The 27969-nt window shown below is 52.9% G+C and overlaps 2 protein-coding genes across 3 annotated transcripts in view; one reads left to right on the forward strand and one right to left on the reverse strand.

Annotated features, from left to right (window-relative positions):
• Positions 1-383: 383 nt before the first annotated feature.
• LOC142462862 (uncharacterized) lies at positions 384-728 on the reverse strand. Its single transcript, XM_075565078.1, has one exon. It carries the CDS (start codon positions 726-728, stop codon positions 384-386), a length of 345 nt encoding a protein of 114 aa, XP_075421193.1.
• Positions 729-4832: 4104 nt separating this feature from the next.
• Positions 4833-27969, forward strand: part of TRRAP (transformation/transcription domain associated protein) — a 127917-nt gene continuing 104780 nt past the window's right edge. For both annotated transcript variants that reach the window (XM_075565475.1, XM_075565476.1), the window contains exons 1-9: positions 4833-4971; positions 13824-13987; positions 14648-14697; positions 15742-15852; positions 16312-16416; positions 16548-16631; positions 16808-16864; positions 17635-17760; positions 18137-18214. In XM_075565475.1, coding sequence (XP_075421590.1) covers positions 13888-13987; positions 14648-14697; positions 15742-15852; positions 16312-16416; positions 16548-16631; positions 16808-16864; positions 17635-17760; positions 18137-18214 — 711 coding nt within the window. In that variant the 5' untranslated portion in view covers positions 4833-4971; positions 13824-13887. The remainder of the gene's footprint in view (positions 4972-13823; positions 13988-14647; positions 14698-15741; positions 15853-16311; positions 16417-16547; positions 16632-16807; positions 16865-17634; positions 17761-18136; positions 18215-27969) is intronic.

The raw sequence follows: 27969 nt of genomic DNA on the forward strand, positions 1-27969 counted from the left end.
GAAGAATGGTCTCAGAAAAGTCTTCGGATTTGTGAGGGATAAGGCGTCAGCCTTAAGATTCTTAGTACCAGGAATGTAGGAAATGATATAGTTGAGTCTGGAAAAGAACAATGCCCAGCGAGCCTGACGGGAGTCGAGGCGACGGGCACCTTCGATATATAATACATTTTTATGGTCCGTAAGAATTAAAATAGGGGTTTCAGTACCCTCCAGGTGTCTCCACTCTTGCAGAGCAAGTTTGATGGCCAAGAGTTCCCTGTTGCCAACATCGTAGTTTTGTTATGCGGAGAAGAACCTTTTTGAGAAAAACCCGCAAGGGTGTAGCTTATCCTGAGGGGACTGTCTCTGTGAGAGTACGGCTCCTGCTCCAATATTCGAGGCATCTATCTCCAACGTGAAAGGAAGTTTAGGGTCAGGATGGCGTAAGATAGGAGCAGAGACAAAGCTTTCTTAAGGGTTTCAAAGGCCTGGCATGCCTCAGAAGACCAGGAGGACGTGTCCGCATCTTTCTTCGTCAAGGCAGTGATGGGAGACACTGTGGCGGAAAAATTACGGATAAATTTACGATAATTGGCGAAGCCAAGAAACCACTGAATCGCCTTAAGAGAAGTGGGTTGGGGCCAATCTACCACTTCCTTAAGTTTATCAGGATCCATAGAAAAACCCTTATCAGAGATAATGTATCCCAAGAAAGAAGTGGATGTTAGGTGGAAAATAAATTTCTCCATCTTGGCATAGAGATGATTCTCACGCAGCTGGGAGAGAACTAACTTAGTGTGTTGGATATGCTCGGATATAGATTTAGAATAAGAATATCGTCTAGATAGACAATTACAAAAATGTTGAGGACATCACGAAAAATATCATTCACAAATTCTTGAAAGACAGCTGGGGCATTACAGAGCCCAAAAGGCATGACCAAATATTTGTAATGGCCGTCTCTCGTATTGAAGGCCGTCTTCCATTCGTCCCCTTGTCGAATGCATATGAGATTGTAGGCCCCACGAAGATAGAGTTAGAAAAAAATGGAAGAACCTTGTAGATGATCAAACAATTCTGAGATGAGTGGCAAAGGGTAACGATTCTTCAGGGTTATTTTGTTAAGGCCCCTATAGTCTATGCAAGGACGGAGTGAACCATCTTTCTTCTTAACAAAAAAGAACCCAGCCCCGGCTGGGGAGGAAGACGCTCTAATGAACCCTCTCTTTAAGTTCTCCTGGATATATTCAGACATAGCCTTAGTCTCAGGAAGGGACAAAGGATAGGATCTGTCTTTAGGAAGGATGGCACCAGGCAGAAGCTCTATGGTGCAATCATAAGGGCGGTGCAGAGGTAAAGTTTCACAGCGAACTTTATCAAAAACATCAATGAATTCTGCATATACTTCAGGAAGAATAGGTTTGGCAGGAGTACTGGTCTCTACGTTAGCGATAAGTTAACCGAGGATACAGGAGCAACTTCAGAGGCAATACCCCATTGTATAGGTCTCTTGTCTGTCCAGTCTATAAGCGGATTGTGTTGTTGGAGCCAAGGAAGGCCTAGAATTACCTGTACAGAGGGTGAATGAATAACATTCAGTGAGATCTTTTCCCTGTGAGCGTCAGTAGTAGAGAGAGTAAGAGTAGGAGTCTCCAATGAAATGAAGGCTGGCTGGAGAGGATGTCTGTCAATAGCCTCTAGACCCACCAGTATTGATTTCTTGATCAGGGGAATCTTATGTTTGGTAGCGAAATCTTGATCCACAAAATTTTCCCCAGACCCAGAGTCGATGATGGCAGAGGCAGGAATGAAGAACCTAGGACCCTCAAGGAAGCTAGACATCATGACCCTGGTAGGTAAACCTCTCTTACTAGGAGGGGAAGAAGAAATAGTACCCAATGAGACCACCCTATACCTCATTGGGTGTTGGCGTTTCCCGGCTGCGTGGGACAATGAAGCACCAGGTGACCCGGCAGTCCGCAGAAAAGACATAACCCTCCAGTTCCCAGACATTGTTTCTCTGAAGGGGAGAGCTGGTGACTTCCTAACTGCATTGGTTCTGAAGCCTCAAGAGCTGGAAAAGTAGAAGGAGACAGACTGGGAACAAGAGCCGTTGGTGTGAGAAAACGTGAGTGATGGCATCCCAACCTCCTTTCTTGAAGGTGTTGATCCACCCTAATACACATGGCAATAAGATCCTCGAGCACTGTAGGTCTTTCTTGAGCAGATAATTCATTGTTTAATGTCTCGGAAAGGCCTTGCCAGAAGGCTGCAGCTAACGCCTCATCGTTCCAGCCCTTTCCGGCTGCGATGGTCCGAAATTCCAGAGCGTATCTTGCAACCGGTCTGTGACCCTGAGAAATGTGAAATAAAGTAGAAGCAGCAGTAATCTTACAGCCAGGGATATGAAAGACTTGCTTAAATTCTTTCTTGAAGCGTGGGTAATCTTGGATAAGCTCCGGTCTCTGCTTCCAGATGGGGGATGCCAATGCGTCTCCGGTTAATAAAGCGATAATATTCGCCACCAAAAATCTATCAGAAGAGAAGCGGGGGTTAAATCGAACTGTATGTCACATTGGTTGAGGAAACCTCGGCATCCATGGGGATCTCCCGCATATCGATTGGGAGTGGGGAGATGTGGTTCGAGAGAGAGAGAGAGGCTTCAGGGGAAGAAACAGACAAAGTAGCAGATCTAATAATTCTTGACTGTGATTGGTTAAGGGAAACCGTGGCGGGTTTTGCGTAAGGGAATGTATAGCACAACATGTTGTAGACCAGGGTGCAAAGGGTTTGCGTAAGGGAAGCAATCTGGTTATCCAGGTATTGGAAATGCTCAGAAATTGACGACAGGGATTGGCCCACCTCAGGGGGGCCCATGTTCGTTGGGATGAGCATACTGTAACGCTTGCCCTGCCCACGAGCAAGACAGGACCCCGGTACTAAGGTGGTAGTAGCAAACCACGCACCCACAGCAGCGGAAGCGTGCCTGGCAGGCGGATTGTCAAGCGTAGCCGGGTCTGGGTTGGAGAGAGTGGGTTAGTCGATACTTGCCGAGGTCTTGGAGTATAGAGTTCAGAATAGTCAAAGTCCATTAGCCGTGGTATGGGGTTGGAGAGATCAGAATAGTAGATGTCCGTATAGCCGTGGTCTGGGGTTGGAGAGATCAGCAGTCGGGGGTAAGCCGGGGTCAAAAGCCAGAGATATTCCAAAGACAAGCCGGATCGGTACACGAAGGGTTAACTGCAAGAAACCACTGGACAAGGGGCAAGGCACAACAGACGCAGGAGCTCAAGGCTACAAGGAGGTATTCTCAGCAAGGTGTGAGAGGAACTGCAGGGATTCAGTAGCACACAGGGACCCGTAGCAAAGGAGGCGGAGCGGAGGCGCGGATTGGCTGCAGGAGACAAGTGGGCTAACCAAGTACTTGCCACGCCGCTTGGGAACGGTGCACGTCGTCACGTGTGCGCGCCGCCCCCTCCCCACACTCATTAACCCCCCCTGCCCCCTCCTCACACTCATTAACCCCCCCGCCCCCTCCTCACGCTCATTAAGCCCCTCTTCCCCCTCCTTAACCCCCCTGCCCCCTCCTTAACCCCCCTTCCCCCTCCACACTCATTAAGCCCCCCTGTCCCCTCCTCAGACTCATTTATCTCCCCTGCCCACTCCTGACACTCATCAACCCCCCTGCCCTCTCCACACACTCATTAACCCCCCCTGCCCCTCCTCCCACTGCATAACCCCCTCACACTGGCCTCCACGGCGCACGCACATTTCTCTTACTTTGGGACAAACTTTTGTCGTGTGGGTGTGGGACTTCAGAGAAAGCCGGCTGGTGCCGGCTGCCAGACTTCCACCGCCGGCCAGCTGGGCCCAGGACAGTTTTCCCGGCTCTTCCTCCCTGTCGGCGGCCCTGTCTCCTGTTATAAATCTGTAAGAATCCTGATAGTGTGACGAACATAATGGCTGCTTCAGTCAGTGTAACTCAGCAGCTACAATGCATCCTTATATTACTACGGTAACATTATCTATTGCTACAATTCGCAGCTCAAACTGCTGGGAATATTGGCCACATATTATCACAAACAGTTAAGTGTTACACAAAGATCTGAGGCTGGGGCCATGGTACCGCAGACCGTGCGGACGAGCGAACAGACTGCCACGCGGAAGCAGGAGGGGGCGCGCGTTGCGCAAGAAATCAGTTCAAACTGATTATTTGGCGCGACAGGCCGGTCACGTGAGCGGTTCGCCCCTGGTCACGTGAGCGGTTCGCCCCTAGACACGCCCATGGACGGCGCCGTACCATGGCCAAAAAAACGCACTCGCTTCAAACGGGTGACGTCACGGCCGCGCACGGTCGAAGGTACCATGGACCTGGCCTTACTGCTGGGGAGGTGGGCTAAAACCTGCTATAGAAATTTAAAGGATGCTTTAAAACTCATCATTAAAAACTTAATTAAGAGTTGAATAAAAACAATTAGTATTATCTAAGGCTACAGAACTGATTTATTTATATTAAAAATTAAAAAAAAAACATATACACGTCTTGCTGCTGCAGATCTTGGCAGACACTGAACTACCAACCATGAATGGGTTAACAGTGAACCGCACTCTATGATGCATTAACCCAGCTGCCGTCGCTAACCAGTGACGTAGGGAGACCATCGAAATGTATTGTGATATTAAACATATCACTCCGCACTGGAAGAAAAAAAATAGTCCCCCACATCTACCCCCCTCCTCCGTTATTTTATTGCAATCCACGCTGGCCGCCCCCCGTTATTTGCTTTTAACCCCCTCCTAGGCAGTGATAGAAAATGTAAAATGAGAACTGTGTGTGTGTTTCTCTCAGGTGTATAAGGGAGAGCCTCTTTACTCGCGCGGAGGCTGCCGGGACAGGAACCCGGCCTGTGCTGAGCGGTGCAAGCGCGGAATGATTCGGGTGCTGTGACTCCGTGTGGCCGGCGGTGTGCGGAGGTCCTCTCCCCCCTCCCGGTAAGTGATGGCGGTGGGTTGGGGACCGGAGGGTGGAGGTTTGCTCTTTGCAGCCGGATAATGTGCTCGGGAGGGCGCTTTATCCCGGGCCTGACAAAGGGAGAGACTGGGAACTTGTCATCTTGGGGTTAAGGGGTCCCTCCCCACTGTCAGGGGGGAGGTATTGCCAAGCAGTGTGTCGCTGGCTGCTTTGGTATGGAAGAGGTTAACTGCATTGTGGGGAAAGGAGGTGGGGACGTATTGCAAGAGCTGTCTAGTAGAGAAGTTGTAACTAGCTGCCTTGCGGATCACTGTGGCACGGAGGGGGTTAATGGGGCGATGGGGGTCTCTGGCGCGAAGGAGGGGGCGATGGGGGTCTCTGGCGCGAAGGAGGGGGCGATGGGGGTCTCTGGCGCGAAGGAGGGGGCGATGGGGGTCTCTGGCGCGGAGGAGGGGGCGATGGGGGTCTCTGGCGCGGAGGAGGGGGCGATGGGGGTCTCTGGCGCGGAGGAGGGGGCGATGGGGGTATCTGGCGCGGAGGAGGGGGCGATGGGGTTATCTGGCGCGGAGGAGGGGGCGATGGGGGTATCTGGCGCGGAGGAGGTGGCGATGGGGGTATCTGGCGCGGAGGAGGGGGCGATGGGGGTATCTGGCGCGGAGGAGGGCACGATGGGGGTATCTGGCGCGGAGGAGGGCGCGATGGGGGTATCTGGCGCGGAGGAGGGGGCGATGGGGGTATCTGGCACGGAGGGGGGCGATGGGGGTCTCTGGCGCGAGGGAGGGGGCGATGGGGGTCTCTGACGCGAGGGAGGGGGCGATGGGGGTGTCTGGCGCGAAGGAGGGGGCGTTGGGGGTATCTGGCGCGGAGGGTGGGCGATGGGGGTTGTCTGGCGCGGAGGGGGGGCGATGGGGGTTGTCTGGCGCAAATGAGGGGGGCGATGGGGGTTGTCTGGCGCAAATGAGGGGGGCGATGGGGGTTGTCTGGCGCAAATGAGGGGGGCGATGGGGGTTGTCTGGCGCAAATGAGGGGGGCGATGGGGGTTGTCTGGCGCAAATGAGCGGGGCGATGGGGGTTGTCTGGCGCAAATGAGCGGGGCGATGGGGGTTGTCTGGCGCAAATGAGGGGGGCGATGGGGGTTGTCTGGCGCAAATGAGGGGGGCGATGGGGGTTGTCTGGCGCAAATGAGGGGGGCGATGGGGGTTGTCTGGCGCAAATGAGGGGGGCGATGGGGGTTGTCTGGCGCAAAGGAGGGGGGCGATGGGGGTTGTCTGGCGCAAAGGAGGGGGGCGATGGGGGTTGTCTGGCGCAAAGGAGGGGGGCGATGGGGGTTGTCTGGCGCAAAGGAGGGGGGGTGATGGGGGTTGTCTGGCGCAAAGGAGGGGGGGTGATGGGGGTTGTCTGGCGCAAAGGAGGGGGGGCGATGGGGGGTATCTGGCGCGGAGGGGGGTCGATGGGGTTGTCTGGCGCAAAGGAGGGGGCGATGGAGGGTGTCTGGCGCAGAGAGGGGAGCGATGAGGTGTCTGGCGCAGAGAGGGGGCGATGGGGGTATCTGGCGCAGAGAGGGGGGCGATGGGGGTATCTGGCGCAAAGGAGGGGGGGGGCGCGATGGGGTTGTCTGGCGCGGAGGGGGGGCGATGGGGTTGTCTGGCGCAAAGGAGGGGGGTGATGGGGGTTTTCTGGCGCAAAGGAGGGGGCGATGTAATGTGTGGCGCGGAGAGCGGGGCGATGGGGTGTCTGGCGCGGAGGGGGGGGCGATGGGGTGTCTGGCGCGGAGGGGGGGGGGCGATGGGGTGTCTGGCGCGGAGGGGGGGGCGATGGGGTGTCTGGCACGGAGGGGGGGCGATGGGGTGTCTGGCGCAGAGGGGGGGCAATGGGGTGTCTGGCGCGGAGGGGGGGGTGATGGGGTGTCTGGCGCGGAGGGGGGGGCGATGGGGTGTCTGGCGTGGAGGGGGGGCCGATGGGGTATCTGGCGCGGAGGGGGGGCCGATGGGGTATCTGGCGTGGAGGGGGCGATGGGGTGTCTGGCTCAATGGAGGGGGGGAGCGATGGGGTGTCTGGCGCAATGGAGGGGGAGCGATGGGGTGTCTGGCTCAATGGAGGGGGAGCGATGGGGTGTCTGGCGCAATGGAGGGGGGAGCGATGGGGTGTCTGGCTCAATGGAGGTGGGAGCGATGGGGTGTCCGGCGCAATGGAGGGGGGCGATGGGGGTTGTCTGGCGCAAAGGAGGGGGGCGATGGGGGTTTTCTGGCGCAAAGGAGGGGGGGCGATGGGGTGTCTGGCGCGGAGGGGGGGGGCGATGGGGTGTCTGGCGCGAAGGGGGCGATGGGGTGTCTGGCGCAAAGGAGGGGGGGCGATGGGGTGTCTGGCGCGGAGGGGGGGGCGATGGGGTGTCTGGCGCGAAGGGGGCGATGGGGTGTCTGGCGCGAAGGGGTCGATGGGGTGTCTGGCTCAATGGAGGGGGGAGCGATGGGGTGTCTGGCGCGGAGGGGGGGGGGTGATGGGGTGTCTGGCGCGAAGGGGGCGATGGGGTGTCTGGCGCGAAGGGGGCGATGGGGTGTCTGGCGCGAAGGGGGCGATGGGGTGTCTGGCACGAAGGGGGCGATGGGGTGTCTGGCTCAATGGAGGGGGGAGCGATGGGGTGTCTGACTCAATGGAGGGGGGCGATGGGGTGTCTGGCGCAGAGGGGGGAGGGCGATGGGGTGTCTGGCGCAATGGAGGGGGGGCGATGGGGTGTCTGGCGCAAAGAAGGGGGGCGATGGGGTGTCTGGCGCAAATGAGTGGGGGCGATGGGGTGTTTGGCGCAATGGAGGGGGGGCGATGGGGTGTCTGGCGCAATGGAGGGGGGGAGAGATGGGGTGTCTGGCTCAATGGAGGGGAGAGTGATGGGGTGTCTGGCGTGGAGAGGGGGAGCGATGGGGTGTCTGGCGCGGAGAGGGGGGAGCGATGGGGTGTCTGGCGCAATGGAGGGGGGGAGCGATGGGGTGTCTGGCGCAATGGAGGGGGGAGCGATGGGGTGTCTGGCGCAATGGAGGGGGGGAGCGATGGGTTGTCCGGCGCAATGGAGGGGGGGAGCGATGGGGTCTCTAACACGGAGGGTGGAAGGCGATGGGGTCTCTGGCACGGAGGAGGGGGTTAACATGCAAACGTCCCTCTGGCAGCAATGGTGTTAATACTCTTAGCAAGATCTGGGGTACTTCTTGCCTCATTAAATGAGAAGTTCCTGTTGCAGTTGACCCCATTACCTACTCTCAATTAGGGGACACCACGTTGACCCCCGTAAATGAGTGCCTCAATTTGTATTTGTTCCAATCACTGTCATTTTTTCTGCTACTATTTGAGAAAAGAAACAGCTGTACATCTAGTGGCAAGACACTCGCTCCTACTGGCAAATGCCAGGGTGCCGGGGTCACATCTGAACAGATCATTCAGCATAGGGAACCGTTTGTCAGGTGTAAAAATTAATTTATTTGGAAGGATACATATTACTTGAATATAGTTACATGGTTGTGCTGTATCCTTTATCCATGGCATTGGTGTGTGTACATGCTCACACGCATACACACACACACACACACACACACACACACACACACACACACACACACACACACACACACACACACACACACACACACACACACACACACACACACACACACACACACACACACACACACACTGCTGTGTGTGTCTGTGTGTATAAACACACACACTGCAGCCTCCCCCCATTATATATATATCCAATAAAGAATATCACTTGTGAGCACATTCACATGTCTTAGGGCCGTTCTATACAGCGTGCGGCCCTATGCGAACGCGCCGCATGCTTTTTCTGTGTTGAGTATACAGTGTGTCTGAGTGTGTATAATGTTAGTCATGTTCATTGTTTGTAATCAACGTGTGTGTGTGTTTTATTATTTATTAAAAAAAACTGATAGAAATAATATATTTATTAAATTTGTGTGTACACACGCACACACACATTTACATACATACACACGCACACATTTACATACATACACACGCACACATTTACATACATACACACGCACACATTTACATACATACACACGTACACATTTACATACATACACATGCATACATATACACACACACACACACACACACATATACACACACTTGAGCGCAGGCAGCGGCGCGAAAAGATGAATTTCCTCATCTTCGCCGCTGTCTGTCGGCTCCCCTCTCCCTGCTGCGCGCGCACGGCCCTTCTATAGAAAGACTGACTGACATCAGCCAACTAAAAATCCGCGCGCGCGCATGGCACTATAGAACGTGCCTTAGACATGTCTGCAACTCTGCCTTTCAACCATTATCACCTAGCATACAGTGCTCCCACTGCAGCAAGGGATTCTGGGAAATGACATGCAAATGAGACACAATGTGTCACCTTTTGCCTGGAATATCCATTCACATGGAGCCCATTTTAAGCTGATGCATCACCGTTTACACAGCTTTTAAGCACAGCATGGGACTAGCAAAGCAAGTTCAAAACACTCGCAGACATGTTTCAACCTTGATGGGTATCATCAGTGTGAGGTTGGTTTATACTTGCCTTGAAATATTTCTAGGCTGGGTAGGTTTACCATATACATTTTAAGTTATGGTGGGTGAAAAAGGCAACAAAAAACATCTATCTATCTACTATCACACACAAAAACAGTGTGTGTGTGTGTGTGTGTGTGTGTGTGTGTGTGTGTGTGTGTGTGTGTGTATCCCCTACATCTATCTATATATCTATACACACAAATGCCTCCCCCCTGCTCTCTACTCACATGGACAGTATTAGGCCACGTTCACACGGGGGGCTTCGCGACGCTGCGTGTGCGCACGCCTGTGTCTGCTGGGCGATGTGTGATCATCCCCAGCAGAAGGAATGATCCGACACAGGGTGACCTCCGGATCCAATACAGCCGATAACATTCTAAAAGAAAAAAACATTTGTACGTCCAGAGTCGACTTGAATCAACTTTATGCGCCTTGTATTCAAAACTCCTAGTGCCCTGGTAATGTTGCCAAATCACAGATGCAAAAGTTTCGTTCAAAATGTAAACTCATTTGTGCTTACGTTATTACATAGCAGCACTTTAATGATTATTTTCTTATTTTCTTTATTTCTATCATTTTATTAACGAAGTAGAAAAATGAAATATTTACCCAGACGTGGGTTGGGTCTATCAATGTTAACAACATTGTTTGGCTGCTGAAATTGACGTCACGCTACTGCAGCAACGCCGACACCATACTTTGCAGCCAATGGTAGTTTCAATACTGAACACTACCATTGGCCGCCAGGAATCTGTGACGAACGCACGCACGCTGTGTAGCACGCTGGCTGCGGTCCCAGTGCGTTCTGTAGCACGCGCGTGCGTGCACAGCGCTTCATCGCAGATCGCGGTCCTGGGAGAGAGGGAGAGTTTGTGGCGGGGGGTTTGCGGGGCCGTGGCCATGTTCCAAGTGGCTGGTTCGCCCTTATTGGCTGAACCGCCGGCCTCCGTTGCAAGTTCCACATACAAAAAAATTGTATATGTGAAAACTTGCAGTACAGCGCGGCTGCTAAATGCGCACAAACACGTGCTGGGCCCGGATAGATTGGGGGCCATGCTTGTGCGCATAGCGCACGCCAAGGCCTGCGCTGTAAAACGCACTGGGACCGCAACTCTCCTTTCTACTCGCTGTCTCCTGGCTCTCTGCAGGGATGGGGAGGAGTCAGTGCCTAGCTGGTGCTCCCTATCCAATCACCTCCCCTGTCTGAGAGCTGCTCTCACTCACTGCATAACAAGTGGAAGCTGATTGGTTGGAAAGGAAAACTTGGCTGGCTTGTTGCCCATTACTGAATAATGCCCGGAATTTCTAAGAGTTTAGCCTATAATTAAGTAATAATCCTCAAAGAACAGGACATTACTGGCCAATAATGCCCTGTTCTGAGGGGATTATTACTATTATAGGCTAAATGTAGGCTTATTTAATAAATAATAGACACGTTTGTATAGTTAAATAGATTTTTTTATTAAAATAAAATGGTAAATACATGAAACCACCTCTATATACGCTTGCACTGCAGATATGTATATCACACACTGCCGCCCCTCTGTGTACACACACACACACACACACACACACACACACACACACACACACACACACACACACACACACACCAGCTCAACACACACACACCAGCTCAACACACACACACCAGCTCAACACACACAACACACACAACACAGCAGCTCTAAACACACACACACAACACACTGGAGCTCTACACACACAACATAGCACCTCCTCTACACTCACAACGCAGCACATCTACACACAACACAGCAGCTCTACACACACACACACAACACAGCAGCTCTATACACACACACACACACACACACACACACACACACACACACACACACACACACACACACACACACACACACACACACAACACAGCAGCTCTATACAGGCATACCCCGGTTTAAGGACACTCACTTTAAGTACACTCGCGAGTAAGTACATCTCACTCAATAGGCAAACGGCAGCTCACGCATGCGCCTGTCAGCACGTCCTGAACAGCAATACCGGCTCCCTACCTGTACCGAAGCTGTGAGCAAGCGGGGAGACTATAGACTGAGCCTGTTACAAATGTGTTATTTACATCAGTTATGCACATATATGACGATTGCAGTACAGTACATGCATCGATAAGTGGGGAAAAGGTAGTGCTTCACTTTAAGTACATTTTCGCTTTACATACATGCTCCGGTCCCATTGCGTACGTTAATGCGGGGTATGCCTGTACACACACACACACACACACACACACACACACACACACACACACACACACACACACACACACACACACACACACACACACACACACACACACACACACACACACACACACACACACACCACAGCAGCTCTATATACACACACACACACACACACAAACACAGCAGCTCTATACACACACACACACAACACAGCAGCTCTATACACACACACAACACAGCAGCTCTATACACACACACACAACACAGCAGCTCTATACACACACACACAACACAGCAGCTCTATACACACACACACAACACAGCAGCTCTATACACACACACACAACACAGCAGCTCTATACACACACACACACAACACAGCAGCTCTATACACACAACACAGCAGCTCTATACACACACACACACACACACACACACATACACACACACAACACAGCAGCTCTATACACACACACACACACACACACACACACACACAACACAGCAGCTCTATACACACACACACACACAACACAGCAGCTCTATACACACACACACACACACACACACAACACAGCAGCTCTATACACACACACACACACACACACACACACACACACACACAACACAGCAGCTCTATACACACACACACATACACACACACAACACAGCAGCTCTACACATACACACACACACACAACACAGCAGCTCTACACACAATCAAGCTTTACTGCTACACACACGTTACACCCATAAACGCTGCTGACACACACACACACACACACACACACACACACACACACACACACACACACACACACACACACACAGTGGAGCTCTACACACACACACACACACACATCAGTCTACACACACACACACATCAGTCTACACACACACACACACATCAGCTCTACACACACACACACATCAGCTCTACACACACACACACACATCAGCTCTACACACACACACAAACTGCTGCTACACATACAACAGCACAACAAAACACAACACACACACACACACACACACACACACACACTGCAGCCACAATAAAAAATGCAGCCACTTACTAAACTTTGCACTCCCAACCCCACCTCTACACACAACACTGCACCTCTATACACAGCACTTCTACACACACAAACATGCTACACCCATAAACACTGCTGCTGACACTGACACACACACTGGAGCTCTATACACACACACTGCACCTCTACACAGCTATACAACAGCACAGCACACACTGCTACTGACACACTCACTCACAAACTGCAGCCACAAAGAAACTGCAGACGGCCACTTCTTTGCTTTGCAGACTCCCCTCCCCCCCCAAAATTCAACTGAATCTGTTCAAAAAAATCTGTCGGGAGGGGGAGGAGTCAACCCGTGGCTGATACGTCCTGACCAATCCCCTGCCCTGTCTCAGAGCTGTTACTTCAATCAGCCGAATCTCCTGCCCTGTCTCAGCTGTTCTGAAAGCTGATTGGCTGGAAATAAACACATTGAAAACTGCACATTCTGCTGCCTAAATTCCGGGCATTACTGATTGGTTAAAATTCCGGGCATTATCCAATCAGAGAGCAGGGTTTTCAATAATGCCCTGAATTTTACTGCTTTAGCCTATAATAGTCCATAATGCACAGAATTATTTGTACCTGGCTATGTTTGGAATTCTAGTGAACCGGTTTTCAGAGCAGAATCTCTTAACAGGGGAGAGGAAAGTGCCGGGGCCTGAGACTAAGCGTCCCCCGCCCCTCTCCCCAGTGGGAGCCCGAGACTGAGACCCACCCCTGTCCAGTGGGAGACTGAGCACCCCCACCATTATTTCTATACAAAGTGTCTGTTATTAATGAAAAATGAAGAAACTCCTCCAGCCTAGGTATTGGCCTGTAATGCCCTGTTCTCAGAGGGTTCTTACCTTACTATTACATTCATTAAGATGAGTGCTACAGAAATCCTCAGATGTGTTCATTATAATCCTGTGACTCCTATTATTATTACCTCTCCCTGCATTCTCATATAGCTGGCTTCTCATATAGCTGGCTTAACATCTCACTCTGCTCTTGTAGGTGGGATGGCGTTACAGCAGCAGCGCTGTTCTTCCTGAATTTGTAGATCGGACTAAGAATAAAAATGGCGTTTGTGCCTCCACCGGGGCCCACTGTGGTCGATCAAACCACGCTGATGAAAAAATACCTCCAGTTCGTGGCTGCTCTAACGGATGTCAACACACGTACGTTTACCAACCAAGATCTCTTGTACAAATGGAAAATTCGGTTCCCATCAGTATAAAAATATCTTCTAACCAATCTCAATAAATATACTGTGTACATTTTGCACCATAAGATATTTGAATAGTTTTTTGGGTATTAATGGAAGGAAAAAAATGTGTATATTATTCAATGCATTCTTTTTCCTTCGTAATCATTTAAATTCTGGAGCTACGTGCAAAGCAGCAGCTTTGAAAACTGTCAATTCTGAAGATATCCCAGGTGTAACATCTCATTGAAAAAAGCTTATTTGGGTTCTTAGTATTTATCTACATTGAGCTCTTTTTAACACACTCTCTGCACACACTTTGTGGTAGTGCACGGATAACACGGAATACCTGTGTATTTTCACATCAAGAAAAAACATTTCTGATGATGTAGCACCGTGCGCACTTCCAGCCGGGATATGTCAAAAGCAAGATGATGACACTGTCAAACTTGAGCCCCCAAAAATGTGGAGTGTGAGTGAGAGGTGGTGTGCGTGTGCGTGTGCGTGTACAATCCACATGGGGTGCTGAGAGCAAAACTGATAAGATCTGATTGCTTTATATCTTACTTTATTAGAATAGTGCCATTGCGTCCTTATGCTGATAATAACCAGTTTTTGTTTAAATCTACTTAAGCTGATGAAACCAAGCTGAAAATGATGCAAGAAGTCAGCGAGAACTTTGAGGTATGTTTTCTTTCTCACTTTTTCACTTTCCTGCATTGCAAAGCAGAAATCTCCTGCAGGGAAACGAGTACATTCATTGGATACCTGTGTGTTAGATTGTAAAATGATATTGGCTTTGGCTAGAATGGTTTTTTTATTTTTTGGGTTATTGAAAACACCGAGCGGAGCTATCAATTTGTGTCACCATTAACTTATTTCTTGTGATGCTCGCAGTTCTGATAATAAAACACGGCTGAACATAAGCACTTGGAAAGAAATGCATGTTTGTTGTGTTTTCATAATAATGTTTCAACTTTTATCATGCCAAAAGTGGTGTTGCATTTTTTCTTTTTTGCAGTCTTCTAAATGAAGCAAGATGATGAGACTATCAATCTTGAATCCCCCAAAACAATGTGAAATGTGGTTTGTGTGTTTGTGTGTTTGTGTGTTTGTGTGTTTGTGTGTTTGTGTGTTTGTGTGTACACATTTCACATGGGGTGCTGAGAGCAAAACTGATAAGATCTGATTGCTTTTTATTCTGTTACATTTTTCACTCATGAATTTCAATAATTATATGGTGTGATGGCAACAGAAAATGAAGTGGGCAGAGGCCTTATTGCTGTTTCCTGATAAACGATGGGATTCAGGGTCACCGTGAAGGGTCCCACGTTATGAAATATGTCTGTGTTCCATGAGAATGTCTTGTGGATTTGTTCCTCACCTTAACAACTGACCCTGAAAATGGTTTTATCTAATATGCAGAGATACAACTTGCAATCTCTCATGCTGCTGAATAAGTGCAATGCATGGACTCCTCCTAGCTACTAGCATAGAACCACGCTGGTTTGTGGACCCACGGCTCAAGTAGATTGTCATGCTGTTGGTCTGTTATAGGCTTTCATATTGACCGTTAATCATGGGCTGGGATTCATTAAGCCACGAGGGGGCGGTAACTGCCATTCAATTCAGTGGCGTTTACGCCGGCAACACAGCATGCTGAATCCCAGCCAATGGGAAATGTGGAGATAATACTTGGTTCCCAACTTTTTTTTTTTTTTTCCCTAGAATGTCACCACCTCGGCCCAATATTCCACTTTTCTGGAGCACATCATTCCTCGATTTCTGACTTTTCTGCAAGATGGGGAAGTTCAGTTCCTACAGGAGAAACCTGCACAGGTATCCACTTAAACAGGGGCCAACGCGACATATGAAGCCAACCACATGTGCTGACTGTTAAGCTTGCAAAAAATGTACTTTCTGGGCCAGAGAAAGTTCTATGTTAATATTTAGATTTTCTTATAAAGATATGTTTATTTCATTGTTGAGCCTTCAGACATTCAAATTATCCGATACTCTACATAGTTGTCTGATTTTGAATCCCTTGGCAATGTAGACATGTCGTACACATAGACAGAAGACACTATTACTGTTCTAGACCATCGGGATACCATGCACATTGATTTATATCATTATTTTATAAGCGGTGCACAGATGCCCTATCTGCACCAGGTCATATAAACTGAATTGAAATGCTGTATTTATCTTGTTTTTCCCCTGTGTTGTTAAGACGTTGATGATTGCTGCTCCAAGATGTCTGACTGTGTCTCTTTCTTCAAAAAAATGATTTTTTTAAAGCAATTGCGGAAACTGGTCCTTGAAATTATCCACAGGATCCCTACAAACGAGCACCTCCGTCCCCACACCAAGAACGTGCTGTCCGTAATGTTTCGTTTTCTCGAGGTATTTCACTACTTGATTTTTTTATCGTTTTACAACATTATTTGTTGTAGCGGAAATTATATCAATACCCTCATTTATCGTAGTTTTAATGCATAATAAAGCGTTTCTAAGGACTTTTTTTTTTCTCTCAGACCGAAAATGAGGAAAATGTTCTGATCTGTCTGAGGATAATCATTGAGCTGCACAAACAGTTCCGGCCGCCTATCACTCAAGAGGTAAATATGTTTTGTATAGTGCCACAAACCTTGAATACGGAAGCCCCATTGCGAGTGCATCATTTCTGATCCTTTTGTAAAGTGGAGTGAAGTTAGGATTGCTTTGTGTGACTACAGCTCTCTGTATTAATATTAAACCTGAATCAGGATTAACTTGTTTGGTTTACCTTTCTCAGATTCATCTCTTTCTGGACTTTGTGAGACAGATTTATAAGGAGCTTCCAAAAGTTGTGGTAGGTGTTCAGTCGCATGTTTCAACCTTTTCCTTAACAGACAGACCGTTTTAAAAACCATATTCCATCAGAGACAAATACTTTCCTTTCAACGTAATCATAATCTGACGTCTTTGATATTAGACACAGATTTATTTGCGTGTTCTGGATGGGCTTATATTCAACAAGAAAAATCCAGATATCACAAAAAGAGCAGAAAAAAGTATACTTAAACTTTAAGCAGGTGCATGTTCCCCAAGCAGTCTGACCAAACTGCTGGATGTGCTGCCACCCATAGTAAAGGTGTATTTTTGGGGGAAGGGAAATGCAGCTATGTCACTGCTATGGTCTTATCTTATTTGCAACAGAGAGGATTAGTGACTTTTTGTTGACAGTCTAGGTCAGTGGTTTCCAACCTTTTTCTGGTGAAGGAACCCCATGTGAAATTCTGAGGAACCCAAACCCTCTCTAATAGCGCGCCTGTGATCAGATGCATTGTAAGGAATCCCAACCCTCTCTAATAGCGTGTCTGAGATCAGATGCATTGTAAATGCTTTTGTATTTGGTACAATTTTCAAATTACCTGACAATTGCAGGGAACCTTTAGGGATGCGCAAGGGTTACCAGAAACCCCTGTTAAACACTGGTCTAGTTGAAAGATCTGTATCGATGTTGCGCATATATATTATGTCTATCTCTGCATGCATATTTGTTATATAAACATACTAGAGTATATGGTTTTGAACAGTTTATAGACTATTCAATCTTGTTCTGCTTCCTACATCTCTAAGAATCGCTACTTTGAGAATCCTCCGGTGATTCCTGAGAACACCGTCCCTGCTGCGGAAATGGTTGGGATGATTTCTACGATTGTGGTGAAAGTGAATCCTGAACACGAGGACAGTGAAACAAGAAGTGTACGTGCCACTGCTGGTCTTAATATTGTGTAATACGCCACAGAAGGCATCAATATTGTGTTTCCTGATATCTCATGAATTTGTATAGCATGTAAAATTGTCACAGTTTTGCTGCATCTCAACTTCACGGCCACGTTTAATTTACAGAAACCACGCTACAAAACGTGGGTCCACCTGTACACATCCTTGTAATCGCGGGCTTGTGATTTGTAATCTTTTCGTTCATTATAAAGTCATACTAAATACAAAGCAGATCGTGAATGCATGGGAAATGTGAGTTTTTGGTTTAGAGAGCAATAACGGATTGGCCATCAGTTAAAACATAATTGTTTTCAAATTATTTTTCCATCAATAACTGTGGGTTTCCTTTCTGCAGCACACAATCATCCCTAAAGGCTCCCTTTCCCTGAAGGTCCTGGCTGAGCTCCCTATAATAGTTGTTCTCATGTATCAGGTAAGGATTATTCGCCATGTGATTATTTCAGAACTGTGAGAGATAAATACTTAGTGTTCGAAATTAATAAGTTCCCGTTCTTTAATTTTAATGGGGCAAAGTAGTACATGGATATTTATCTTTGTGACTGTATGGTGCTGCCGCTGCTCCTAGTGACTGCATGGTGCTGCCGCTGCTCCTAGTGACTGTATGGTGCTGCCGCTGCTCCTAGTGACTGTATGGTGCTGCCGCTGCTCCTAGTGACTGTATGGTGCTGCCGCTGCTCCTAGTGACTGTATGGTGCTGCCGCTGCTCCTAGTGACTGTATGGTGCTGCCGCTGCTCCTAGTGACTGTATGGTGCTGCCGCTGCTCCTAGTGACTGTATGGTGCTGCCGCTGCTCCTTGTGACTGTATGGTGCTGCCGCTGCTCCTAGTGACTGTATGGTGCTGCCGCTGCTCCTTGTGACTGCATGGTGCTGCCGCTGCTCCTAGTGACTGCATGGTGCTGCCGCTGCTCCTAGTGACTGTATGGTGCTGCCGCTGCTCCTAGTGACTGCATGGTGCTGCCGCTGCTCCTAGTGACTGCATGGTGCTGCCGCTGCTCCTAGTGACTGCATGGTGCTGCCGCTGCTCCTAGTGACTGTATGGTGCTGCTCCTAGTGACTGTATGGTGCTGCCGCTGCTCCTAGTGACTGTATGGTGCTGCCGCTGCTCCTTGGGACTGCATGGTGCTGCCGCAGCTCCTAGTGACTGTATGGTGCTGCCGCTGCTCCTAGTGACTGTATGGTGCTGCCGCTGCTCCTAGTGACTGTATGGTGCTGCCGCTGCTCCTAGTGACAGTATGGTGCTGCTCCTAGTGACTGCATGGTGCTGCCGCTGCTCCTTGTGACTGCATGGTGCTGCCGCTGCTCCTAGTGACTGCATGGTGCTGCCGCTGCTCCTAGTGACTGCATGGTGCTGCCGCTGCTCCTAGTGACTGTATGGTGCTGCCGCTGCTCCTAGTGACTGTATGGTGCTGCCGCTGCTCCTAGTGACTGTATGGTGCTGCTCCTAGTGACTGCATGGTGCTGCCGCTGCTCCTAGTGACAGTATGGTGCTGCCGCTGCTCCTAGTGACAGTATGGTGCTGCTCCTAGTGACAGTATGGTGCTGCCGCTGCTCCTAGTGACTGTATGGTGCTGCCGCTGCTCCTAGTGACGGTATGGTGCTGCCGCTGCTCCTAGTGACAGTATGGTGCTGCCGCTGCTCCTAGTGACTGTATGGTGCTGCCGCTGCTCCTAGTGACTGTATGGTGCTGCCGCTGCTCCTAGTGACTGTATGGTGCTGCCGCTGCTCCTTGTGACTGCATGGTGCTGCCGCTGCTCCTAGTGACTGTATGGTGCTGCCGCTGCTCCTAGTGACTGTATGGTGCTGCCGCTGCTCCTAGTGACTGTATGGTGCTGCCGCTGCTCCTAGTGGCTGTATGGTGCTGCCGCTGCTCCTAGTGACTGTGTGGTGCTGCCGCTGCTCCTAGTGACTGTGTGGTGCTGCCGCTGCTCCTAGTCACTGTATGGTGCTGCCGCTGCTCCTAGTCACTGTATGGTGCAGCCGCTGCTCCTAGTGACTGTATGGTGCTGCCGCTGCTCCTAGTGACTGTATGGTGCTGCCGCTGCTCCTAGTGACTGCATGGTGCTGCCGCTGCTCCTAGTGACTGTATGGTGCTGCCGCTGCTCCTAGTGACTGCATGGTGCTGCCGCTGCTCCTAGTGACTGCATGGTGCTGCCGCTGCTCCTTGTGACTGCATGGTGCTGCCGCTGCTCCTAGTGACTGCATGGTGCTGCCGCTGCTCCTAGTGACTGCATGGTGCTGCCGCTGCTCCTAGTGACTGCATGGTGCTGCCGCTGCTCCTAGTGACTGTATGGTGCTGCCGCTGCTCCTAGTGACTGTATGGTGCTGCTCCTAGTGACTGTATGGTGCTGCCGCTGCTCCTAGTGACTGTATGGTGCTGCCGCTGCTCCTTGGGACTGCATGGTGCTGCCGCAGCTCCTAGTGACTGCATGGTGCTGCCGCTGCTCCTAGTGACTGTATGGTGCTGCCGCTGCTCCTAGTGACTGTATGGTGCTGCCGCTGCTCCTAGTGACAGTATGGTGCTGCTCCTAGTGACTGCATTGTGCTGCCGCTGCTCCTTGTGACTGCATGGTGCTGCCGCTGCTCCTAGTGACTGTATGGTGCTGCCGCTGCTCCTAGTGACTGTATGGTGCTGCCGCTGCCCCTGCTCCTTGTGACTGCATGGTGCTGCCGCTGCTCCTTGTGACTGCATGGTGCTGCCGCTGCTCCTAGTGACTGCATGGTGCTGCCGCTGCTCCTTGTGACTGCATGGTGCTGCCGCTGCTCCTAGTGACAGTATGGTGCTGCCGCTGCTCCTAGTGGCTGCATGGTGCTGCCGCTGCTCCTTGTGACTGCATGGTGCTGCTCCTAGTGACTGCATGGTGCTGCCGCTGCTCCTAGTGACTGCATGGTGCTGCCGCTGCTCCTAGTGACTGCATGGTGCTGCCGCTGCTCCTAGTGACTGCATGGTGCTGCCGCTGCTCCTAGTGACTGCATGGTGCTGCCGCTGCTCCTAGTGACTGTATGGTGCTGCCGCTGCTCCTAGTGACTGTATGGTGCTGCCGCTGCTCCTAGTGACTGTATGGTGCTGCCGCTGCTCCTAGTGACTGTATGGTGCTGCCGCTGCTCCTAGTGACTGTATGGTGCTGCCGCTGCTCCTAGTGACAGTATGGTGCTGCTCCTAGTGACTGCATTGTGCTGCCGCTGCTCCTTGTGACTGCATGGTGCTGCCGCTGCTCCTAGTGACTGTATGGTGCTGCCGCTGCTCCTAGTGACTGTATGGTGCTGCCGCTGCTCCTTGTGACTGCATGGTGCTGCCGCTGCTCCTTGTGACTGCATGGTGCTGCCGCTGCTCCTAGTGACTGCATGGTGCTGCCGCTGCTCCTTGTGACTGCATGGTGCTGCCGCTGCTCCTAGTGACAGTATGGTGCTGCCGCTGCTCCTAGTGGCTGCATGGTGCTGCCGCTGCTCCTTGTGACTGCATGGTGCTGCCGCTGCTCCTAGTGACTGCATGGTGCTGCCGCTGCTCCTAGTGACTGCATGGTGCTGCCGCTGCTCCTAGTGACTGCATGGTGCTGCCGCTGCTCCTAGTGACTGCATGGTGCTGCCGCTGCTCCTAGTGACTGCATGGTGCTGCCGCTGCTCCTAGTGACTGCATGGTGCTGCCGCTGCTCCTAGTGACTGTATGGTGCTGCCGCTGCTCCTAGTGACTGTATGGTGCTGCCGCTGCTCCTAGTGACTGCATGGTGCTGCCGCTGCTCCTAGTGACTGTATGGTGCTGCTCCTAGTGACTGCATGGTGCTGCCGCTGCTCCTAGTGACTGTATGGTGCTGCCGCTGCTCCTAGTGACAGTATGGTGCTGCCGCTGCTCCTAGTGACAGTATGGTGCTGCTCCTAGTGACAGTATGGTGCTGCCGCTGCTCCTAGTGACTGTATGGTGCTGCCGCTGCTCCTAGTGACGGTATGGTGCTGCCGCTGCTCCTAGTGACAGTATGGTGCTGCCGCTGCTCCTAGTGACTGTATGGTGCTGCCGCTGCTCCTAGTGACTGTATGGTGCTGCCGCTGCTCCTAGTGACTGTATGGTGCTGCCGCTGCTCCTAGTGACTGTATGGTGCTGCCGCTGCACCTAGTGACTGCATGGTGCGGCCGCTGCTCCTAGTGACTGCATGGTGTTGCCGTTGCTCCTAGTGACTGCATGGTGCTGCCGCTGCTCCTAGTGACTGCATGGTGCTGCCGTTGCTCCTAGTGACTGCATGGTGCTGCCGCTGCTCCTTGTGACTGCATGGTGCTGCCGCTGCTCCTAGTGACTGTATGGTGCTGCCGCTGCTCCTAGTGACTGTATGGTGCTGCCGCTGCTCCTAGTGACTGTATGGTGCTGCCGCTGCTCCTAGTGACTGTGTGGTGCTGCCGCTGCTCCTAGTGACTGTATGGTGCTGCCGCTGCTCCTAGTGACTGTATGGTGCTGCCGCTGCTCCTAGTGACTGCATGGTGCTGCCGCTGCTCCTAGTGACTGCTCCTAGTGACTGCATGGTGCTGCCGCTGCTCCTAGTGACTGTATGGTGCTGCCGCTGCTCCTAGTGACTGTATGGTGCTGCCGCTGCTCCTAGTGACTGCATGGTGCTGCCGCTGCTCCTAGTGACTGTATGGCGCTGCTCCTAGTGACTGCATGGTGCTGCCGCTGCTCCTAGTGACTGCATGGTGCTGCCGCTGCTCCTAGTGACTGCATGGTGCTGCCGCTGCTCCTAGTGACTGCATGGTGCTGCCGCTGCTCCTAGTGACTGCATGGTGCTGCCGCTGCTCCTAGTGACTGCATGGTGCTGCCGCTGCTCCTAGTGACTGCATGGTGCTGCCGCTGCTCCTAGTGACTGCATGGTGCTGCCGCTGCTCCTAGTGAGTGCATGGTGCTGCCGCTGCTCCTAGTGACTGTATGGTGCTGCCGCTGCTCCTAGTGACTGTATGGTGCTGCCGCTGCTCCTAGTGACTGTATGGTGCTGCTCCTAGTGACTGTATGGTGCTGCCGCTGCTCCTAGTGACTGTATGGTGCTGCCGCTGCTCCTAGTGACTGTATGGTGCTGCTCCTAGTGACTGTATGGTGCTGCCGCTGCTCCTAGTGACTGTATGGTGCTGCCGCTGCTCCTAGTGACTGTATGGTGCTGCCGCTGCTCCTAGTCACTGTATGGTGCTGCCGCTGCTCCTAGTCACTGTATGGTGCAGCCGCTGCTCCTAGTGACTGTATGGTGCTGCCGCTGCTCCTAGTGACTGTATGGTGCTGCCGCTGCTCCTAGTGACTGCATGGTGCTGCCGCTGCTCTTAGTGACTGCATGGTGCTGCCGCTGCTCCTAGTGACTGTATGGTGCTGCCGCTGCTCCTAGTGACTGTATGGTGCTGCCGCTGCTCCTAGTGACTGTATGGTGCTGCCGCTGCTCCTAGTGACTGCATGGTGCTGCCGCTGCTCCTAGTGACTGCATGGTGCTGCCGCTGCTCCTAGTGACTGCATGGTGCTGCCGCTGCTCCTAGTGACTGCATTGTGCTGCCGCTGCTCCTAGTGACTGCATGGTGCTGCCGCTGCTCCTAGTGACTGCATGGTGCTGCCGCTGCTCCTAGTGACTGCATGGTGCTGCCGCTGCTCCTTGTGACTGCATGGTGCTGCCGCTGCTCCTAGTGACTGCATGGTGCTGCCGCTGCTCCTAGTGACTGCATGGTGCTGCCGCTGCTCCTAGTGACTGCATGGTGCTGCCGTTGCTCCTAGTGACTGTATGGTGCTGCCGCTGCTCCTAGTGACTGTATGGTGCTGCCGCTGCTCCTTGTGACTGCATGGTGCTGCCGCTGCTCCTAGTGACTGCATGGTGCTGCCGCTGCTCCTTGTGACTGCATGGTGCTGCCGCTGCTCCTAGTGACTGCATGGTGCTGCCGCTGCTCCTAGTGACTGCATGGTGCTGCCGTTGCTCCTAGTGGCTGTATGGTGCTGCCGCTGCTCCTAGTGACTGTATGGTGCTGCCGCTGCTCCTAGTGACTGCATGGTGCTGCCGCTGCTCCTAGTGACTGCATGGTGCTGCCGCTGCTCCTAGTGACTGTATGGTGCTGCCGCTGCTCCTAGTGACTGTATGGTGCTGCTCCTAGTGACTGTATGGTGCTGCCGCTGCTCCTAGTGACTGTATGGTGCTGCCGCTGCTCCTTGGGACTGCATGGTGCTGCCGCAGCTCCTAGTGACTGTATGGTGCTGCCGCTGCTCCTAGTGACTGTATGGTGCTGCCGCTGCTCCTAGTGACTGTATGGTGCTGCCGCTGCTCCTAGTGACTGTATGGTGCTGCCGCTGCTCCTAGTGACAGTATGGTGCTGCTCCTAGTGACTGCATGGTGCTGCCGCTGCTCCTTGTGACTGCATGGTGCTGCCACTGCTCCTAGTGACTGTATGGTGCTGCCGCTGCTCCTAGTGACTGTATGGTGCTGCCGCTGCCGCTGCTCCTTGTGACTGCATGGTGCTGCCGCTGCTCCTTGTGACTGCATGGTGCTGCCGCTGCTCCTAGTGACTGCATGGTGCTGCCGCTGCTCCTAGTGACTGCATGGTGCTGCCGCTGCTCCTTGTGACTGCATGGTGCTGCCGCTGCTCCTTGTGACTGCATGGTGCTGCCGCTGCTCCTAGTGACTGCATGGTGCTGCCGCTGCTCCTAGTGACTGCATGGTGCTGCCGCTGCTCCTAGTGACTGCATGGTGCTGCCGCTGCTCCTAGTGACTGCATGGTGCTGCCGCTGCTCCTAGTGACTGCATGGTGCTGCCGCTGCTCCTAGTGACTGTATGGTGCTGCCGCTGCTCCTAGTGACTGTATGGTGCTGCTCCTAGTGACTGCATGGTGCTGCCGCTGCTCCTAGTGACTGTATGGTGCTGCCGCTGCTCCTAGTGACAGTATGGTGCTGCCGCTGCTCCTAGTGACAGTATGGTGCTGCTCCTAGTGACAGTATGGTGCTGCCGCTGCTCCTAGTGACTGTATGGTGCTGCCGCTGCTCCTAGTGACGGTATGGTGCTGCCGCTGCTCCTAGTGACAGTATGGTGCTGCCGCTGCTCCTAGTGACTGTATGGTGCTGCCGCTGCTCCTAGTGACTGTATGGTGCTGCCGCTGCTCCTAGTGACTGTATGGTGCTGCCGCTGCTCCTAGTGACTGTATGGTGCTGCCGCTGCACCTAGTGACTGCATGGTGCGGCCGCTGCTCCTAGTGACTGCATGGTGCTGCCGCTGCTCCTAGTGACTGCATGGTGCTGCCGCTGCTCCTAGTGACTGCATGGTGCTGCCGTTGCTCCTAGTGACTGCATGGTGCTGCCGCTGCTCCTTGTGACTGCATGGTGCTGCCGCTGCTCCTAGTGACTGTATGGTGCTGCCGCTGCTCCTAGTGACTGTATGGTGCTGCCGCTGCTCCTAGTGACTGTGTGGTGCTGCCGCTGCTCCTAGTGACTGTGTGGTGCTGCCGCTGCTCCTAGTGACTGTGTGGTGCTGCCGCTGCTCCTAGTCACTGTATGGTGCTGCCGCTGCTCCTAGTCACTGTATGGTGCTGCCGCTGCTCCTAGTGACTGTATGGTGCTGCCGCTGCTCCTAGTGACTGTATGGTGCTGCCGCTGCTCCTAGTGACTGCATGGTGCTGCCGCTGCTCCTAGTGACTGTATGGTGCTGCCGCTGCTCCTAGTGACTGCATGGTGCTGCCGCTGCTCCTAGTGACTGCATGGTGCTGCCGCTGCTCCTTGTGACTGCATGGTGCTGCCGCTGCTCCTAGTGACTGCATGGTGCTGCCGCTGCTCCTAGTGACTGCATGGTGCTGCCGCTGCTCCTAGTGACTGCATGGTGCTGCCGCTGCTCCTAGTGACTGTATGGTGCTGCCGCTGCTCCTAGTGACTGTATGGTGCTGCTCCTAGTGACTGTATGGTGCTGCCGCTGCTCCTAGTGACTGTATGGTGCTGCCGCTGCTCCTTGGGACTGCATGGTGCTGCCGCAGCTCCTAGTGACTGCATGGTGCTGCCGCTGCTCCTAGTGACTGTATGGTGCTGCCGCTGCTCCTAGTGACTGTATGGTGCTGCCGCTGCTCCTAGTGACAGTATGGTGCTGCTCCTAGTGACTGCATTGTGCTGCCGCTGCTCCTTGTGACTGCATGGTGCTGCCGCTGCTCCTAGTGACTGTATGGTGCTGCCGCTGCTCCTAGTGACTGTATGGTGCTGCCGCTGCCGCTGCTCCTTGTGACTGCATGGTGCTGCCGCTGCTCCTTGTGACTGCATGGTGCTGCCGCTGCTCCTAGTGACTGCATGGTGCTGCCGCTGCTCCTTGTGACTGCATGGTGCTGCCGCTGCTCCTAGTGACAGTATGGTGCTGCCGCTGCTCCTAGTGGCTGCATGGTGCTGCCGCTGCTCCTTGTGACTGCATGGTGCTGCCGCTGCTCCTAGTGACTGCATGGTGCTGCCGCTGCTCCTAGTGACTGCATGGTGCTGCCGCTGCTCCTAGTGACGGTATGGTGCTGCCGCTGCTCCTAGTGACAGTATGGTGCTGCCGCTGCTCCTAGTGACTGTATGGTGCTGCCGCTGCTCCTAGTGACTGTATGGTGCTGCCGCTGCTCCTAGTGACTGTATGGTGCTGCCGCTGCTCCTAGTGACTGTATGGTGCTGCCGCTGCACCTAGTGACTGCATGGTGCTGCCGCTGCTCCTAGTGACAGTATGGTGCTGCTCCTAGTGACTGCATTGTGCTGCCGCTGCTCCTTGTGACTGCATGGTGCTGCCGCTGCTCCTAGTAACTGTATGGTGCTGCCGCTGCTCCTAGTGACTGTATGGTGCTGCCGCTGCTCCTTGTGACTGCATGGTGCTGCCGCTGCTCCTTGTGACTGCATGGTGCTGCCGCTGCTCCTAGCGACTGTATGGTGCTGCCGCTGCTCCTAGTGACTGCATGGTGCTGCCGCTGCTCCTTGTGACTGCATGGTGCTGCCGCTGCTCCTAGTGACTGCATGGTGCTGCCGCTGCTCCTAGTGACAGTATGGTGCTGCCGCTGCTCCTAGTGACTGTATGGTGCTGCCGCTGCTCCTAGTGACTGTATGGTGCTGCCGCTGCTCCTAGTGACAGTATGGTGCTGCCGCTGCTCCTAGTGACTGTATGGTGCTGCCGCTGCTCCTTGTGACTGCATGGTGCTGCCGCTGCTCCTAGTGACTGTATGGTGCTGCCGCTGCTCCTAGCGACTGCATTGTGCTGCCGCTGCTCCTAGCGACTGCATGGTGCTGCCGCTGCTCCTAGTGACTGCATGGTGCTGCCGCTGCTCCTAGTGACTGCATGGTGCTGCCGCTGCTCCTAGTGACTGTATGGTGCTGCCGCTGCTCCTAGCGACTGTATGGTGCTGCCGCTGCTCCTAGCGACTGTATGGTGCTGCCGCTGCTCCTAGCGACTGTATGGTGCTGCCGCTGCTCCTAGTGACTGCATGGTGCTGCCGCTGCTCCTTGTGACTGCATGGTGCTGCCGCTGCTCCTAGTGACTGCATGGTGCTGCCGCTGCTCCTTGTGACTGCATGGTGCTGCCGCTGCTCCTAGTGACAGTATGGTGCTGCCGCTGCTCCTAGTGACTGTATGGTGCTGCCGCTGCTCCTTGTGACTGTATGGTGCTGCCGCTGCTCCTAGTGACTGTATGGTGCTGCCGCTGCTCCTAGTGACTGTATGGTGCTGCCGCTGCTCCTAGTGACTGTATGGTGCTGCCGCTGCTCCTAGTCACTGTATGGTGCTGCCGCTGCTCCTAGTGACTGTATGGTGCTGCCGCTGCTCCTAGTGACTGCATGGTGCTGCCGCTGCTCCTAGTGACTGTATGGTGCTGCCGCTGCTCCTAGTGACTGTATGGTGCTGCCGCTGCTCCTAGTCACTGTATGGTGCTGCCGCTGCTCCTAGTCACTGTATGGTGCTGCCGCTGCTCCTAGTGACTGTATGGTGCTGCCGCTGCTCCTAGTGACTGTATGGTGCTGCCGCTGCTCCTAGTGACTGTATGGTGCTGCCGCTGCTCCTAGTGACTGCATGGTGCTGCCGCTGCTCCTAGTCACTGTATGGTGCTGCCGCTGCTCCTAGTGACTGTATGGTGCTGCCGCTGCTCCTAGTGACTGCATGGTGCTGCCGCTGCTCCTAGTGACTGCATGGTGCTGCCGCTGCTCCTTGTGACTGTATGGTGCTGCCGCTGCTCCTAGTGACT

Source organism: Ascaphus truei, chromosome 11 (genome assembly GCF_040206685.1).
Source record: "Ascaphus truei isolate aAscTru1 chromosome 11, aAscTru1.hap1, whole genome shotgun sequence".
Classification (NCBI taxonomy): Eukaryota; Metazoa; Chordata; class Amphibia; order Anura; family Ascaphidae; genus Ascaphus; species Ascaphus truei.